We start from the raw sequence: 17,634 nt of genomic DNA on the forward strand, positions 1-17,634 counted from the left end.
AAATTGTTATTTGGGCCCCACGATGCTTCCCTGGTAGTGCACTAGGTGCATACAGCTGCTCTGTCCTGTTACCTTAGAAGTACTGGCTTCAGTTCACCAGAATGGAAAAAAAGAAAAAAAAAATCTGCTCAGTTCCAAGCTAACAAACTAATTTGGGACTCAGTTCGATTTAGGATAGTTCTGAGACCACCAAGCTCATTATGACTTGGCATTTTATATTTGCAGAGGAGATTCTAATAATTTATTAATCCTTCCATGACCTGAAGCTCCAGATTGAATTTGTGAATAAAACAAGAGGCCAGTGCTGCTACTATCCTGAACTCTCTTATGCTTTTATCATACAAATAGGCCAGAAAAATGCTGGGATCTCCTCCCACCAGTAAACCAATAGACAAGGCACATGAATAGGCAATGAGTACAAGAAGAAAAGGTTAGGAGGAAAGAAGGATTAGTAATATGTTCAATTTCACCAGTAATGAAAGAAATACAAAGTAAAAGAATAAGAACTATTTTTTAACCTGTTAACTTAGGGAAAAGTAGAATTGGTATTGGCAATATTGGCAAGGCTGTGGTGAAGCCAGTGTTAATCTTGCACTGGCCAATAAATGGAAAGAACCATTTTTGGAAGGCAGTTTTGGCAAGCATTAAATAATGGTCATATCCTTGACCCAGAAGCAAGGAGGAAAAGATGTAGGCATTATCCAATGTAGCACACTGTTCATTATGGCAAAGCCAGAAGCAACTGCAACTTCCCACAGGAGAATGGATATTTACTAGCAGCTTATTGTGACATTAATTATGAAAACTATACAGCAATATGGAAGACTGCTTATAACTAAACACAAAAAGGGTATGATGTAGGGTGTTTAGAGTACAGCTCGGCAGATTCTAAGTCCTGGGTTCTATTCTATTAGCAAAAAAACCAAACTATGCTTGCAACCATGGAAAAATAAACTGTAACAAAAAGTAATGGGAGAAAAAATGCACCCAAAATGAAAATGGCTATGTAAGCTTGAGCAACTTTTCTTAATCCCAAACTTTCTGGACTATGGTATGATATGGTAGAGTGTGTGTGTGTGTGTGTGTTTCAAAAAGGTATGGTGTGTGTGTGTGTGTGTGTGTGTATGTGTTCAAAAAGGTACCTGCTAGAACAGCAGGTACCAAGTTTGAGTCTCCATCTCTGATTAAAAAAAAAAAGAAAGAAAAAGAAAAGGAAAAACCAACTAGCCAAAAGAAATAATAGGTACCTTCTTCACTGTCAAAATCTGAGATGTTTCCCTCAGCCACGTCCTTTTCTTTGAGGTATTTCAGTACAAACTGCTCAATGTCTTCGGCTGTAGTGCTTGCCTCAAGAGTTGCTGGTGTTTGGTGCATATGATTTTCCTCCTTTAACCTTTGTTCTTGGAGTTGCCCGATACAACTTGTGTCTGGGAACCACTGGGCTGTAGATAAAGGGTTACATTGATCATGCTGGTCATTGTGAAGGGTATTATTACCCTGTACATGGAATAGAGCTCTTTGCCATGGCCTGTATGACCCACTCTGTACCATCTAGACCCAGCTTGCCTTTTCATCTTATCTTCTACAGCTCCAATCTCTTGATACCTTACCATCTTCCTGTTCCTCCAGTGTGCTAAGTGTTTTCCTTACTTAGAGTTTCTAGCCTGCTGTTTGGTGCTGCTGGTGCTAGGGGATGAACTCAGGGTCAGGGTCAGGTTTCCTGCTCAAGGCTGACATTCTACACTTCTGCCACAGCTCCACTTCTGGCTTTTTGGTGGTTAACTCGAGATAAGAATCTCACAGAGTTCCCTGCCTGGGTTGGCTTTGAACAATGACCCTCAGATCTCAACCTCCTGAGAAGCTAGGATTACAGGTGTGAACTACCAGTTCCTGGCCTAACATACTGTTTTGCCTGTCTAGAACTGTCCCTCTGCTTTACATGTGGCTAATTCCAAACCACTTTTCTTGTCTCAGTACAAATAGAACTTGCTCAGTAAACCTTCCTTTAAGTCCTGGGTCTAACTCAGGTCATTCCTCTTATGTCTTACATACATAATGTTCTTTCTCTCCATATCATCAGTTTGTAACTATATTTTATAACTGTAAATTTACTTTGCTTACTATTTGACTCTCTCCTATAAGACTCCCCAATATGTCCAGCATAGGGTGGGTGCTCAAAATGTATGCTGAATTAATAAACAATGAGACCTGGGTGCCAGTAGCTCATGCCTGTAATCCTAACAACTCAGAAGGTTGAGATCTGAGGATGGAAATTCAAAGGCAGCCACCCTGGTTAAGACAGTCTGTGAGACTCTTTTCTCCAATTAACCACCAAAAAGCTGGGGGTGGAGCTGTGGCTCCAGGGGTAGAGCACTAGCCTTGAGTGAAAAAGCTAAGAGATAGTGTGCAGGCCACGAGTTCAGGCCCCAGAACTGGCACAAAACAATAACAATAACAATAACAATGAAGTTGGAGAACATGTACCAAATTCTGAGTATAGGATATGCTTCTTAATAGAAGACAGGCTCTGTAGAACCTTGAGAATGAACAGTTGTGCTGTCTACTGACACAAAATGCTTCAGAAGGCTGGCTATTTTTCTCTCTAAAGCTTTCCATTGGTGATGCTCCAATACCTCTGATGTGTTGCCAGAATAAACCTTAATCCACTCCAGTGGTTTTTCAACTGTGCCTTGTGGGGCTTTAGGACTCTGCAGAGATGTCCCAGGGATCATCAACAAGGAGGGCACTAAGCAGCACCGGGCTTGGGATGGAAGATGGGGTGGGATAGACTCCAGGATCTCTTCCTTCTTCAACTAGGGAAGCTCTGAGAACTGTTTCTGTGTGTTGGAGCCTCCTTAAAGGCTTCAGTTCAAAAGAAGGTCTTAACATGCAAAGAACAAAAGACCAACACTACCAAATCCTATAGCCTAAATATTGTGGCTTTGACCTAGTGCCTGCCTTTTGCAGATATCAAGGAACAAGACTGATCACTCTTCCCACCTGCTAATCTTTCATCAAGGAGCATCTGCACAAAGCCAGAGTAACAGCAAATGGGAGATGGTAGACCTCCTCCTGGGAGGAGCAGGGAGCAAGTACTTAAGAAGGCAGCCTTCCACCCAGTACCTAGAGATTCCCATATGCTGGAATCAGGCAGGCCATTTTCCCAGGTGTAAGTCATATCCTTAGTGCACTTTAAGGGACTGGTTAAAGCCTAGATCCAGTATTTACATTTTGAGGACTTGACACACTGCAAAGATTATTTCTAGATTCAAGGCTAGTGCCAGATATTAAAATGTCTTTGCTCACAAGTGGCTTTTAAACATATGAAAAGAAGTTCAACCTCACTCTCCATGCAAATTAAAATGAAATAATAAGGGGTTCTTTTTCTCCTATTGGGTTAGTAAAGATCAAAAGCTTGGTAATATACAGTGTGGGTGAGGGCGTGGCAAACTGGGACTCTTTTATATTGGTGATGGAGTTTAAATTGGTACAGCTTCTTAGGAAAGCAATTTGATACTCTCAATCAAAAGTTTAAATGTAATATCCTTTAAATCAGCATTTCTTTCAGGAATTTATCCTACTGATATATTGAGGCCTGTTCAAAATGATCTCTAAAGATTCAGTACAGCATTTTTTCTGTGATGGCAGAAAATAAAAAAAAACAACAACCAAAAACCTCTACCAAGAAAGGGCTGGTTAAATAAACTAGCCCAACAATGGGATGGTGCTGCCATAAGAACACAGCAGTCCTCTATGAAATAGAGGCAGGGTACAATCTATAGGCTCTGGAGAATGTGACATGGATACTTTGTTTTCTGAGCTATCCTATTTTTCCTTGTTGTGGATAATCAGCTAATCAGCAGCAGCTGGTGCTGGCAGTGATTTACCTGAATGGTTTTGTCCTCACAGAGGCACTGATTGCTTTTCAGTTGATGCATGTGTGACCATGTATGATAGCCCAATTTTCTCAACCATGTACTGGGCTCTTGAAAGACCTTTCAGAAGTTCTGACAGCAGACTTCCACTCATCTTGAAAGAGACTATCAGCTAGACAATTTGATGACAAACAGAATGCTAACATAAAGTGCAGCTTTGATCGGTGAGTGACTGCTCCAACTCCACTATTTGCTATTCAAAATGCTCGGGTATTTGGGGCTATCTTAAATCTAGGAAAAAGTTATCTCCCATGTGGCTTTCCTTCCTAGGATGCTCCACAGTCAATCTTAATCTTTCTCATCTTCCTTTCTGCAATGGTGACCTTCCTCTATCAGCTCAATTAAACTGACAAAAGGGACTCAATAGGATTTCCTGACTTTCTTCCTTCGGGGATGATCAAAGTCATCAGCAATCTAAGGACCATTCAATTTTCATCTCAAATTAAGATATCTTCCCAGAGGATACATTTCCTAGGCTTTTGGTAACGTATTTGTGTAAAGCTCAAACTGAAATACAGCATACTTCCTCAGAACAGTAAAGAAAGGTTGGATATATTTGGCCTTTGGAGGTGAGGCCAAGTTAAGTGTCTAAGAAGTCAGGCTTACAGAGTGTTTCACAAAGGCAGGCCCAGGTGGGTCTTATCCCCAGTTGCTATACATGGATTATGGTTTGGAGCTGAAATGGCTTCCAAAGACCATATGCGAAAAGCTTAGACCACAGCTGGTGATCCTATTGGGTCCTTTTTCTCCCTGTTTCCTGAGTAGCCTTCCTCGGCTATGTTCTTCGATCATGTTTCTACTTTGCCACAGGCCTAACAGCAACAGAGCCAGCTGGCCAAGGACTGGAAACATTTGAAATGTGAGCCAAAATAAACCTTTCCTCATTTAGCTTTTTTTTTGGTCAGGCATGAGGCTTGAACTCAGGGCCTGGGCACTGTCCCTGAGCTCTTTCACTTAAGGCTAGCACTCTACCACTTTGAGCCACAGCCCCACTTCCAGTTTTCTGGTAGTTAATTGGAAATAAGAGTCTCATGGAGTTTCCTGCCTAGGCTAGTTTTGAACCACGATCCTAGATCTGTTTCCTAAGTAGCCAGGATCACAGGTGTGAGCCATCAGTACCCAGCAGGATTTTGTTTTGTTTTTCAGTGATTTTTGTCACAGCAATAGACAGCTGGCTCACAACAGGCTTGTGAATGATTGCAAAGTGAAGACCAACCTCCTTCCTTTGGCCTATAAGGTCCTATTTTCCAATTTCATCCTTCACTACTCTGTCCACAAAGACCTTGCTTCCATTCTCCAAACATTTCAAGCCCTTTTCTCCGAGCCTATGCATCTGCCATTTCCTCTGCCTAAATGTACTTACAAATCATAACACAATGTGTCAATTGTAATGATGGGCCCTTTTCCTCTTTTAGGTCTCAGCTTTCAGGCTGCTTCTTCAGAAAGGTCTAACCTGACCACTCAACTCAAAAGTAGCTTGTCCCTATTAGTCTCTTGCATCAGGGTGTTAATTTTCTTCAAGGCACTTATCAGAATCTGCAGTAAGCGTGTTTAATGATTTGTTTACTTGTTTATCATCTCTTTCACAGTAACTGGAAAGCTCTGTGAGTTTATTTATCTTGTTCACTGTTGCATCCTCATTACTTAGCACAGTGCCTGACATATGGAAGGCATTCTTTACTGAATGAATACAAGAACATTCATGCTGAATGTGAATGTTAATGAATAACCATTGGAAATGCATCCGCTACAAGGCAGAACACAGCCTCTACCCTAGATACCTTTCCCGACAAAGCTTGTTATCTGGTCTTAGGTTTTTAACCTGACAAAATGAGGTCAATGACCTTTTCATCTGTCACTTTTTCTTATACTCCAAAAATGTTGCCATTCTTATGGTGCCTAGCATCTCCTGTAGGCATCAAAAAGGGTCAAAAGGAAGAAGAAAAGTAAGGTGCCAGTGGCACATGCCTCAGGAAACTGAGATCTGAGGATCAAGGTTCAGAGCTAGCCCTGGCAGGAATGTCTCTGAAGAGTCTTATCTTCAAACCATCAAATAGCTGGAATTAGACATATGGCTCAAGTGGTAATATTTCTACCAGCTGTGAGTAAAAAAGCCAAGCTTGAGCTCAAGGGAGTTCAAGTCCCAGGACACATATGTACATACATGTACTCACACCAACTTGTACAACTAGAAGTCAGATCTGTCCTGTCCAGTATGGCATATGGGGTTGTGTTTTTCATGTGATTATCAAAATTAAGGAAGTGGCGCTGTGGCTCAAGTGGTAGAGCACTTGCCTGAAGTGAAGAGCTGAGGGACAGTGCCCAGGCCTAGAGGTCAAGCCCCACAACCGACAAAAAAAAAAAAAAAAAAAAAAAGCCTTTACCTTAGCAAAATTAAATAGAATTAAAAATTCAGTTCTCCAGGAGTGCTAGCCACATGTGCCTGGCTAAAGACCATTTTTTTGGACAGAGCAGACATAGTTCTGGAGTGTAGCTCAGAATGTCTGTCTGTTCAGCATGTGAGGGCCCTGACTTCAATCTCCAACATTAGCCCCACCACCACGAAAAGAAGGAAGCTTGATTGGATTTTCTTTTCCTAGTAATGTTCTAGTCATCTATGGGCTTAATAATTCATGCTCTTCCTGTCCTCCATTAGTATAGATACTGCTAACTCTAAGTACCTTCAGAAGCTACTCAGTATACTGGAAGAACAAAATTGTCATAAAGCCTGACTTTACACTTATTATGTACCTCTAGCTAAGCAGGATCTCACTAAGCCTTACTTTTACTTATTTGTAAAATAAAATGCTTTAGTCTACAGGGTTTTTATTCTTGGCATAAAGCAGGAGCTCAATAAATGACTAAGATTCCATGAAAAATAATCAATGAAATACAAATAAAACAATGGAACCTGTCTAGACCCTGTGGAATGGAGGGGCAACCCTTCAAATGTCTTCCAAAACACTGAAAAAAAACAAGACAAGGTAAACTAGGATACTGAGTCCTGTCCCCAAATCAGCATTAAAAAGGACTTTCAATGTACCTAATGCTGCCAACAGGGCATGCAGAACGCTGACAAAGGAAGCAGATCTCTTATCATAAAATTGGTCCAGGCTGGCCAAGACATCTTGAACCACATCTGCTACCAAAGGAAGTAGGCTAGCATCTGAGTTCCGCAGCATAACTTCTAAGACCTTTGGGGTATGAGGATGTAGTGCCAAATGACGCAGATTTAAAGAGATGCCATTCACGAGATAGTCGGAATTTTGGTTGATGAGCTGCTGCAGGGAGTTGTAACCACAGGCATGGCAAATGTTCACCATGGTGCTGGTGGCCACCTGACTAATGAGCAGGGTTTGGTCTCCAGCCTTTTCCAGTACTGGATAGAGGGCTGACATCAAGAGTAAATCGAAGTCTTTTCCTAGTGCGTAAGCAAACTGGCCAATCCCTTCTAACTGGATGCATATTTGCCAGATGTTGCTGTTCATTGAACAAATAGTGGGACTTGACTTTGAGAAGGCTGGAAAAGAAGTAACTTGGCAGGTGTGGGCAGCAGATGCGATGGCCTGCAGGCCTGACTGCTTCACTGTCAGCTCTTCTTCCTCCTCAGCTTCAATACAGGTAACCAAATACCAGTTTTCTTGGCTTGTGTATTCTTCAAGTATAGATGTCACAATCTCTCGCAGTTCCTCTAGGTTTGTTCCAGTATGTTTTTCATGAAGATCTTCCATCTCCAACCCAGCAGCACCTATAACCAGCTCATTAAGAATCATGGCAGCTTGCTTCCGGTAAACCATCGATTCATGATATAGTTCCATAAAGTGATCCACGAGCAAATAGAGATTCCCATAATAGCCAAGGAGCTGACAAACCTGTCGCAAGAGCAGGAAAACTCTTTCATCAGTGAAGAAGCGGAAATATCTTCTCTGGACCTGGTTCCATGGCCGTGCAGCGGGGGCCTCCGGAGTAGCACTCAGCTCACTGGAGTTCCAGCACCGCTCTTCCACGATTTTGACATCAGCCACATCTAGTTCTAGAACTTGGATGAGTGCTCTGGAAAAGCGCTGGAGATGGGCTGCAGAGTTGAGAACAAAGTTTATTTTGGGGCCCAAGAGTTTCAGATACCCGAGTAATAAGGAGAGAGTAGAAAATTTGCCCTGATCATCTTGGGAGTTCATTAAGCGGGGAAGAGATGTAGCCAGGGAGTGCAGGCTCTCCGACAAGATGTCAGCAAAGGCTCTGTTGCCCACCACGACTTTCTGATCTGCAAAATGTCTCAGGACTTTACTGCACTGGGCCTGGACTTCAGGACTCTCATCATTTACTAGGCCCACTAAAGCTTTCAGGAGGGGACCAGCAGATTCAACCAGGGACTGACTGCACTTCAAAAGAAGGTTCTCCACGAGGTCTACCAGTTCCAGCCTCACTTTCCAATGTGGATGAACTGACACACTCTCAATTATCTTCTTAATAAGGATTCCCAACTTATCGCTGGTATTTTTTACCCAAACTTCTTCCCTGTGAACCATCAGTTCTGCAATTCTGTGCTCAACTGCAGGCTTTGCTTGGACCTTTGAGATTCTTCTGAGCTGTTCGTCAGCCATGACCAAGCCCACAGTCTTGGAAAAGATTTTCAGAGAAGAGACGACAATGCTGTGACCTTGTTTAAAGTCTCCTGTGATCACCCTTGACAGGGCAGTTGAGATTCCTGGTAAGAAAGAAGCAAACAAATCCCCCAGCTCTTGTTGCTCAAGCTCATCCAAGGACCTCGGATGATCCTGACACTCACACTGAAGGAGTAGAACCTGTAAACACTGTAAGGCAGCCATTTTAATTTGCTTTGATTTCTCCTGTTCTGCCAAGCCTAGCAGTAACGATACAGCGAATCCTAAACGAGGCAGGATGGCGGGCTCATAGAAAGTCAGAATGATGTCCCCATAAGCTGAATGCATCAAGGTGCTAAGGCTCCGGATCACAGCCAATTTCAACTCCTCGGACACAACTGCGGGTTTTTGGGACTTGGGCGAATACAGACAGGTAGAAAGTTCTGAGAAGAGTTCTAGGAGGAGTTCCTGCTCTTTCACACATGTTGAAGAGAGGACGAAAGTGAGGCACTCCACCACACTCTGGATCAAGCGCTCTCTTTTGGGACCTGGGGTCTTCAGGGTAAACCGCAAGGGGAAGAGGATGTACTGCTGAAGTTCCTGGAGGGCAGAGTCACTCACAGCTTGCAACTGTGTCTGCAGGTGCTCCACATTCTCCACTGTCTGGGTCTTTGTGAGCTGAACACAGACTGGGCGTAAGACGCCAAAGGCCTCCTCAGGAGTGTCAAAAACTGCCATTGTGTAAGAGCCTTCCTCTCACTGGGGACACATCCTGCAGGCTGGAGGAAGAAAGTTTTTCAGTAAAGACAGTCAAGCTCAAAGTAAATACAAAGTTAACTTTTATGCTTTCATTCAACAGATGTCTAAGGGGCCTCTGTGTCAGCCGTTTTCTGAGCCCCCATCTAGAGGGACAGTTAAGTGTACATGTGACCTTGTTTAAAGTCTCCTGTGATCACCCTTGACAGGGCAGTTGAGATTCCTGGTAAGAAAGAAGCAAACAAATCCCCCAGCTCTTGTTGCTCAAGCTCATCCAAGGACCTCGGATGATCCTGACACTCACACTGAAGGAGTAGAACCTGTAAACACTGTAAGGCTTGAACCATGACTGGGGGTGAATAGGAATCTGTGAGCTATTCTCAGGAGTTTGGGGTTGAACTTGTAGCAGTGACAGAGACCTGCTGCAGGCTGTCTTTTAAAAGTTTAGGTATACATAAAGAAAAATGTACTTTCTTGATGTATAGCTCATTTTATGTATGGATAGGCCAGGTAAGCACTGCTCAACACAAGGCAGAGATTATCTCTAGTACTCAAGAAGGCTCTCATGCCTTGTGTAATCAATTTTTATTCCCTCTGCAAATCTGACTTCTATCATTAGATTCCTTTTGCTTGATGTTGTGACTGAGAAGCTTTAAGTGGGCAGCAGGTGTCAATATGACTGACTTTATGCATTGAAAAGATCCCCTGGCAGCCAGTAATGTGGAAGAAGCATCAGGTGAGTCTGAAAGCATCACAAAAGGGAGGGAAGTACCTGGAGAGACTGGAAAACTAAGAGCACACACTGTCACACACGAAGAGATTCCATAGGATGGAAAGATGGCAGGCAGGCAGGCAGGCAGGCACAGGAGGCAGGTTAAGAGGTAAATGAAGAAGCCAAGCAACTTCCCAAGCAACTTCATACTGAGAGTCTCTCTTTTCTCTAGGAGGAGAAATTCAAAGTCATGGGCTGACAGTGAACAAGAAGAGGGATAAACATGGGGTTTGAGGAAAGATATAAAAGTCTCAAATATTCCCTTCAGGGAAGCAGAGCATACTGGGAAGACATAAAAGTGTGGCCCAAGGGTACTGAGGAATGAGCTGAAGCTGGAGATAATAAACATATATAACTGTAAAATGCTGCCATTGGAGGGAGGCTTAGGGATCGTCTTGTTCACTCTTTCTCTCTCTCCCCCTGCTCTCCCTGCCACTTGCTAGGGGTTTCTGGAAAGATGATAAAAGTCTCTGCCTCCCATCTTTACCCACAATTCAATGAGCATATCTGGATCTAGTGGCAAGCAGTTCCTGTTGGGTGTGGGCCAAGACTTTCTCACTCCAGAACTGGGCTGGATTGTCCCCTTGGGTTCATTGATGGCTGCAGGGTCTGATCAGAACTCTGATACCCTGGAGAGAGCCTGGCTCACTGAGCTCCATAGACTCTACCAGGAAGGAACTGCTGATCTTTGGGAGACTTCTTGGCAAGGAATCTCTGAGTGTCTATGGCCCCAAGAAGTGAAGGAAGAAGCTTAAATCCTTTTTCTCCCAGACTAAGAAAATGCCAGATGTGGGTGCCACTAAGCTTAGTCAAGAACTAGTAATACCCCATGGGCACTGGTTCACACTGCTGATCCAGAGGCTGCTGTGCTCTCCTCTGCCTGAAAATGGTCATTGAATTATTGAGTAGGAAATGTGACCCAGCAGTCAGAGGGAAGAAAAGCATTTCATCACTCCTTGAGGTGATAAATTTCAGATTAACGCAACTATTTAACGAGGCAGGTAAGAATTTGAATAAAAAGACCACTTAAGGGAGAGGTCATCTACAGAATAAAAAAGGATTTTTTAGAAAAACAAACATGATTTTCTATACCAAAAATTAAATTGATGAAATAATAATAATGATAGGAGGTGGCTAATTCTGAAACCCATTGAATGAACTGGAAGATTACACAGAATTCTCTTAAAACAAGAACACAAAACAAAGGAGGAGACAACAATGCTTGATAAGAAATGTACTCATTACCTTACCCGTGTAATTATAACCCCTTTGTACGGTACTTTCACAATTAAAAAAATGGAACTAGGGCAATAAAGATAGCATTCAGAGTCTCTTCAAAAAAAAAAGAGAACACAAAGAGATTGAAACTGTGAGACTTGAGGACAGATCCAGGAGAGACAACATGTAAATAACTGGGAATTTGGAAGGGAAAAGGGAACAGATGGAGGAGATAAAGCAAACAAATATTTGAAACACTTCCATTAGCTGCCAAAAGATTTATCTGTATATTGAAGAGCCTAAAGGATTCAGACCTAGCCACATTCTGGTAAAATTCTTGAACAATAAAGATAAAGAGGAAAATCTTGCATGCTTTCAGGGAGAAATGACTTACCAAAAGAAAAAGAGAGAGGCTTTGAACTCCTCATTTGCAGTAGTAGAGCCTAGAAGACAGTAGACTAGCAACTACTGACTGTAGCCCCCAAGCCCTATACATACACTAAGACCTTCCTTCACCTGTTAAGTAGGATTTAGAGAAGGTACCACCCATGATACTTGGGGAAAGACTGCTCATACTACAAAATAGAGGACTAAAACAAATAGATGAAACACCAAAAAAGAAATAATGGCATACTTTTTCCTCTTAGCATGGAAAAGTTTTCAAATAAAATGTTTAAGTGGAAATCCAATATTAAATGTTTAAGTGGAAATCCAATATTAAATGTTTAAGTGGAAATCCAATATTAAAAATACACAAAATCAGGGGCTGGGAAGGTGGCTCAGTGGTAGAGCGCTTGCCTTGCATGCATGAGGCCCTGGGTTTGATTCCTCAGCACCACATAAGCAAAAAGAAAGAAGCCGGAAGTGGCGCTGTGGCTCAAGTGGTAGAGCGCTAGCCTTGAGCTGAAGAGCTGAGGGACAGCGCCCAGGCCCAGAGTTCAGGCCCCGACAGGACCAAAACAAAACAAAACAAAATACACACACACACACACACAAAATCAGAAGGTCTCTCACTAAAGGGATGAGGAAAGAGCCTGGGGCTCTACATCTCTCTTCTTCACCTAAATAATAGTTTCTCTCTCTCTCTCTCTTTCTTTCTGTCAGCTGTGGGTGCTGAACTCTGGGCCTGGGTGCTATTCCTCAGCTCTTCAGCTCAAGGCTAGTGGCCTCCTTGAGCCACAGCACCACTTCTGCTTATGTGGTGCTGAGGTGCTTATGTGGTGCTGAGGTGCTTATGTGGTGCTCATGCATGTGAGGCAAGCACTCTACCACTAAGCCAACTTCCCAGCTCCTACCTAAATAGTTTCATGAAGACAACCTGTCCTGGGATCTTCCAGGGTGATGGTTCCCAAACTATGTCTTCAGAATTTATGACAAAAACAGCAACATAGCTTTTTGGAGTTTAAGTACATAGAAAGCTAAAATGCAAGAATGTAAGGATGGAAAAAAGGCAGAAGAGGAAGAAGCTAAGTGTTCTAAGTGCCTAATCCTACCAAGGAGTGGTAAAATAATTTCTATTAGACCATAACATTTCAAGATTGTTGAATGTATGTTGAAATCTGAGGATAAATCCTAAATAAAGAAATATCTACTGAACAAATTTATAGGGATAGGTGTATTTTAATCCAAAAGAGAGTAAAAAAGCAAAAGGAATGAGCCTAACAGAAAACTAATAGTAAGATGGCAGGCAGAAATCTGACTAAAACTGACTGCATTAATCCAGAGTTTGTTTCTTTCTTTTGGTCAGTTGTGGGTCTTGAACTCAGTTGCCTAGGCACCATCCCTAAGCTTTTTCACTCAAGGCAAGTGCTCTATCTCTTTGAGCCATGGCACCACCTCTGGTTTTCAGGTGGTTAATTAAAGCTAAGAGTCTCACAGACTTTCCTGCCTGGGTTGCTTTGAACCGTGATCCTCAGATCTCAGCCTCTTTAGTAGCTAAGATTACAGGCATGAGCCACCAGCACCCAGTATTTAGTTTCTTAATGGTAGTGCTACTGACATTTTGGGCTGGATAATCATCTGCTGATAGAGGGCTGTCCTACCACACATGGACTTTAGATCTTAGTCATCCATCTCTCCATTAGTGGCCATAGCACTCCCCTAGGTGTGACAACTCAAAAATGTTGCCAGTCATTGTCAAAAGCCAAAAATCACCCCTGGACAAGAATCATAATCCCAATCAAAATCCCAGCAGGACTTTTGCAGTGATTTCTTCTTCCTAGGTAGGTGTTATACAACTTGAGCCAAGTCCTCAATTCATTTTGCTTTAGTTATGTTTTGAATAGGTCTCATGTTTTTGGCTCAGACTGTAATTTCCTACCTATATCTACACGTGTGATGGGGACCATGGACACATACCACACCTGATTTGTTGATTGAGATTTGGTCTTGCTAACTTTTGACCCTGGCTGGTCTTGAACTATGATCTTCCTGACCTCCTCCTCCTCCTGAGTAGCTGGGATTACAGGCATGTACCATCTCAATGATGGCTCTCTCTTGAAAGAGTCATGACAATATTTTTGGACCATGGTTGACTGACACCACAGAAAGCAAAGTATGAATAAGTGGGGAATTGCTCTGTGTGTATGTGTGAGTGTGCATACATATGCAAAGCCCTGAGTTCAGTACCCCAGTACATACACACACACACACACACACACACACACACACACACACACACACACACACACACACACACACACAGAGTGAACTGTTAGGTAGGTATGGTAGTACATACTTTTAATCCCAGAATTTGGGGTGCTAAGGCAGAAAGATCATGAATTCAAGGCTGGTCTGAACCACAGTACAAAACCCTATTAAAGGAAGGACAGGGAGTGAAAAAGGAAGAAGGAAATAAGTGTTTATTAAAATACCCTACTAAGAGAGTAAAAAAGTGACCCACAAATTGAGAGGAGCTATTTGCTATATATTTGATAAAACATTCACATCCTAAGTGTTTAAAACAGCTTAAAAATATATCATGAAGACAACAGGCAGATGGGGGACTTGAATAAATACATCATGAAGGACGTTTACACGCCAACAAACATAGGAAAGGACATTCAACATTATTAGTCAGAAAAATCGATTAAAATCCACAGAGAAATACCATTACACACCCAATAAAAGGGTTAAATTAGAAAAGAAAAAAATAGGAAAGGAAAATATTAGTATTGGCAGAGATCTAAGGCCACAATAACTCCAATGCAATGCTGGTGGGCATGTCAGTACAATTACTTTTGGAAAACATTTTGGCAGTGTCTATTACCATAAAGGTGATCACACACATGTTCTATGATCTAGCCATCTCACCCAACAGAAATGCATACTACTCAAAAAATGTGATGTGTTCTAGAAAACGGCATCCACAATTGCCCTAAAATGGAAGCTACTCCATGCTACAGTAATGTGAATAGAGTGTGGTACATTCTTTCAATGGAAGGTTGTCTGTCCAGATGGAGATGTATTACAATCAGTGATTTTCTAAAAAATGGGTTAAGGCTTAGAAATATATAAACCAGATTTCTGTACGGGAGACAGTATAACACATTGCTACTTTGATATGACTATAAAAGGCAATCATATAGCTTTATGGGATGGCCATGAAATCGCACTTGTGTGACAATATGTCAATTATAGAAGGAATTGTTTTGAGATTTAGAGCCTTCGGAGTCATAGATTCTACTCCTGAAAAGTGCAACCCTGATTATTTAAAGTGGTACTGCTGCCAAGTTTGATGTTTATATAACTAATGTGGAAGGAGGGGTGTGGTGTTCTGGCTCAGAAAGTGGGGTGGATGAGGCATGTAGAACAAATAAATGATTAGGAGTTCAGCTAGTAACTGAATAAACATAAGGATGAATAAACAGCTCTTGTCTGCTAATGGCCAGCCATCTAAACCTTCCAAGTTCAGTGTACCTATCTCTATGTGGTCTTGAGAAGCAGCCATGGCAGAGGTGACAGAAGAGACCTACCATTGGGCAGTATGAACAAACTCACTCCACCAGACAAGCTATACTCTGCCTCCTCCTGCCATATCACATGGATGGACTATGTGACACTCTGGCATCAGGTGGTGAAGACATATGGATATAGTATTGCAGCTTACACACACTTGAAGGATACGATGGTTGATCACAAGGTACTTACTGTATCACACAAACATGAAATTTTTTAAAAAGGAGGGAAAAGACAGGTGCTGGTGGCTCATGCCTGTAATCCTAGTTGTTCAGGGGGCTGAGATCTAAGGATTATGGTTCAAAGCCAGCCAGGGCAGGAAAGTTCATGAGAATCTTATCTCCAATTAACCACAGAAAACTAGAAGTGGCGCTCAAAGTGGTAAAGCACTAGCTATGAGAAAAAGAGCTCAGGGACAGTGACCAAGCCCTAAGTTCAAGCCCCACAATTGACAAAAAAAGAAAAAAAAAAGAGGGGGTGGGGTGGGGGAAAGAGCAGAAGGGATTTGGAAATTGAACATCAAGAAAAAAGCTCTCATGGGAAGTGGCGCTGTGGCTTAAAGTAGAAGAGCACTAGCCTTGAGCCAAAAAGCTTAGGGTCAGTACCCAGACCCTGATTCAAACCCTACAACTGACAAAAAAAGAAAAAAAGAACAAAACAAACTGAATGCCAGTGGCTCACACCTGTAATCCTAGCTTCTCAGGAGGCTGAGGTCTGAGGATCAGACTTTAGCCCAGGCAGGAAAGTCCATGAGGCTTTTTTTTTTTTTTGCCAGTCATGGGGCCTCAACTCTGGGCCTGGGCACTGTCCCTCAGCTCTTCAGCTCAAGGCTAGCACTCTACCACTTGAGCCACAGCTCCACTTCTGGCTTTTTCTGCTTATGTGGTGCTGAGGAATTGAACCCAAGGCCTCATACATGCAAGGCAAGCACTCTACCACTGAGCCACCTTCCCAGCCCTCCATGAGACTCTTATCTCCAATAAAAGACCAGAAAACCAGAAGTGGTGCTGTGACTCAAGTGGTCGAGTGCTAGCCTTGAGCTGAAGAGCTGAGGGACAGTGCCCAGGCCCATAGTTCAAGGCCCACAACCACCACCACCACCACCACCACCACCAAAAACCTCTCATGGAGGGAGAAGGACGTGTTGGGATGGGAGGACCACAAACCTGAGGCTGTGTGGGATGTTTGCTTTAAAGGTCTGTCACAAGCACAGGCCAGAAGGGAGCAAAGACACAGCACTTATTGAAAGATATCATCACTGCATGTGAGCTAGACCTCACCATTGGACAACTGTTCTGCTCTAGCCAAACACTCAAGAAAGGTCCCACCCATATCAGCATAGACTGACCAAGAAGCCTAGACTTCCCCTCTCACAAATTGTTGTATGAGCGCCTCTAACCCACAGTTAAGTAGATCAAGTAGGAATTCCATCCCCACCAGCTCAGCTCTACTGGTGAGCCCTGTTCCCATCTATCCCTTACAAGGTACTGTCACACAGGACTCACAGTCCACTCCCACATGTCAACCTCCTTATTTGTGTATCTGTCTAGGCTCTATCATTTTATAAGGCTACTTCAAACATGGGGACACCATCTTAATTACCTTATCTAATCTTAATCAGTTCCCCAAAGCTCATAATCTACCCTCTCAATCTTCACAATTAGGGTTCAATTGCAATACAGGAAGATATGGAAGACACTCAGACCGTATCCAAACCCTAGCACAGATCAAATGGCTAAAACACAAAAGACTGCAACTTAATACTATAGGAAAGATTACTTAAGTAGCCTTGTAACTCTAAGGAAAGTGAGTTTTTCATTTAAAAATCCTTCAGAAGACCACCCTTTTTGTTTTAGAAAAAAAATGAGTGGATGAGAGAATAATATAAATATAGTTGCTTGAATAAGCACAGACAAAAAAAATCTTAGCTGGGCACCACAGCTCACACCTGTAATCCTAACTACTCTGGGGATTAAGGTTTGAAGCCAGCCATAGGCAGACAGTTTGTAAGACTCCAATTCCAATTAACCAGCAAAATGCTGGACTGAAGATGTGACTCAAGTGGTAGAACACCAGCCATGTAAGTGAAAAAGCTGAGTAAGAGTGTGGGGTACTGAGTTCAAGCCCCAGGACCAGCATAGGAAAAAAATGTGGCAAAGCTTAAGGTACTGAAATACCAATGGCAGGATACTACAACCCCATTTCAACTAAGTAAGAAGTTGTCTGTGTGTGATGGCTCTTACCAATTATTGTCCTAGTGTGCAGGAGGCTGAGGAAGATCAAGAATTTAAAGCCAGGGGCTGGGAAGGTGGCTCAGTGGTAGAGCGCTTGCCTTGCAATGCATGAGGCCCTGGGTTCGATTCCTCAGCACCACATAAGCAAAAAAAAAAAA

At 42.6% G+C, this 17,634-nt stretch overlaps 1 protein-coding gene across 2 annotated transcripts in view; it reads right to left on the minus strand.

Annotated features, from left to right (window-relative positions):
• Tti1 (TELO2 interacting protein 1) overlaps positions 1-17,634 on the minus strand; it is a 41,563-nt gene that overhangs the window by 19,452 nt on the left and 4,477 nt on the right. Inside the window, exons 1-3 of one of the 2 annotated variants that reach the window (XM_013010914.1) lie at positions 10,068-10,138; positions 6,979-9,318; positions 1,248-1,442 (exon numbers count right to left, since the gene is read on the minus strand). In XM_013010914.1, the coding sequence (XP_012866368.1) occupies positions 1,248-1,442; positions 6,979-9,277 (2,494 nt within the window). In that variant the 5' untranslated portion in view covers positions 9,278-9,318; positions 10,068-10,138. Of the gene's footprint in view, positions 1-1,247; positions 1,443-6,978; positions 9,319-10,067; positions 10,139-17,634 lie in introns of those variants that run through there. The other variant, XM_013010913.1, reaches the window with a different exon arrangement.

The sequence above is a fragment of the Dipodomys ordii genome, unplaced genomic scaffold (assembly GCF_000151885.1).
Source record: "Dipodomys ordii isolate 6190 unplaced genomic scaffold, Dord_2.0 Scaffold13, whole genome shotgun sequence".
Lineage (NCBI taxonomy): Eukaryota > Metazoa > Chordata > Mammalia > Rodentia > Heteromyidae > Dipodomys > Dipodomys ordii.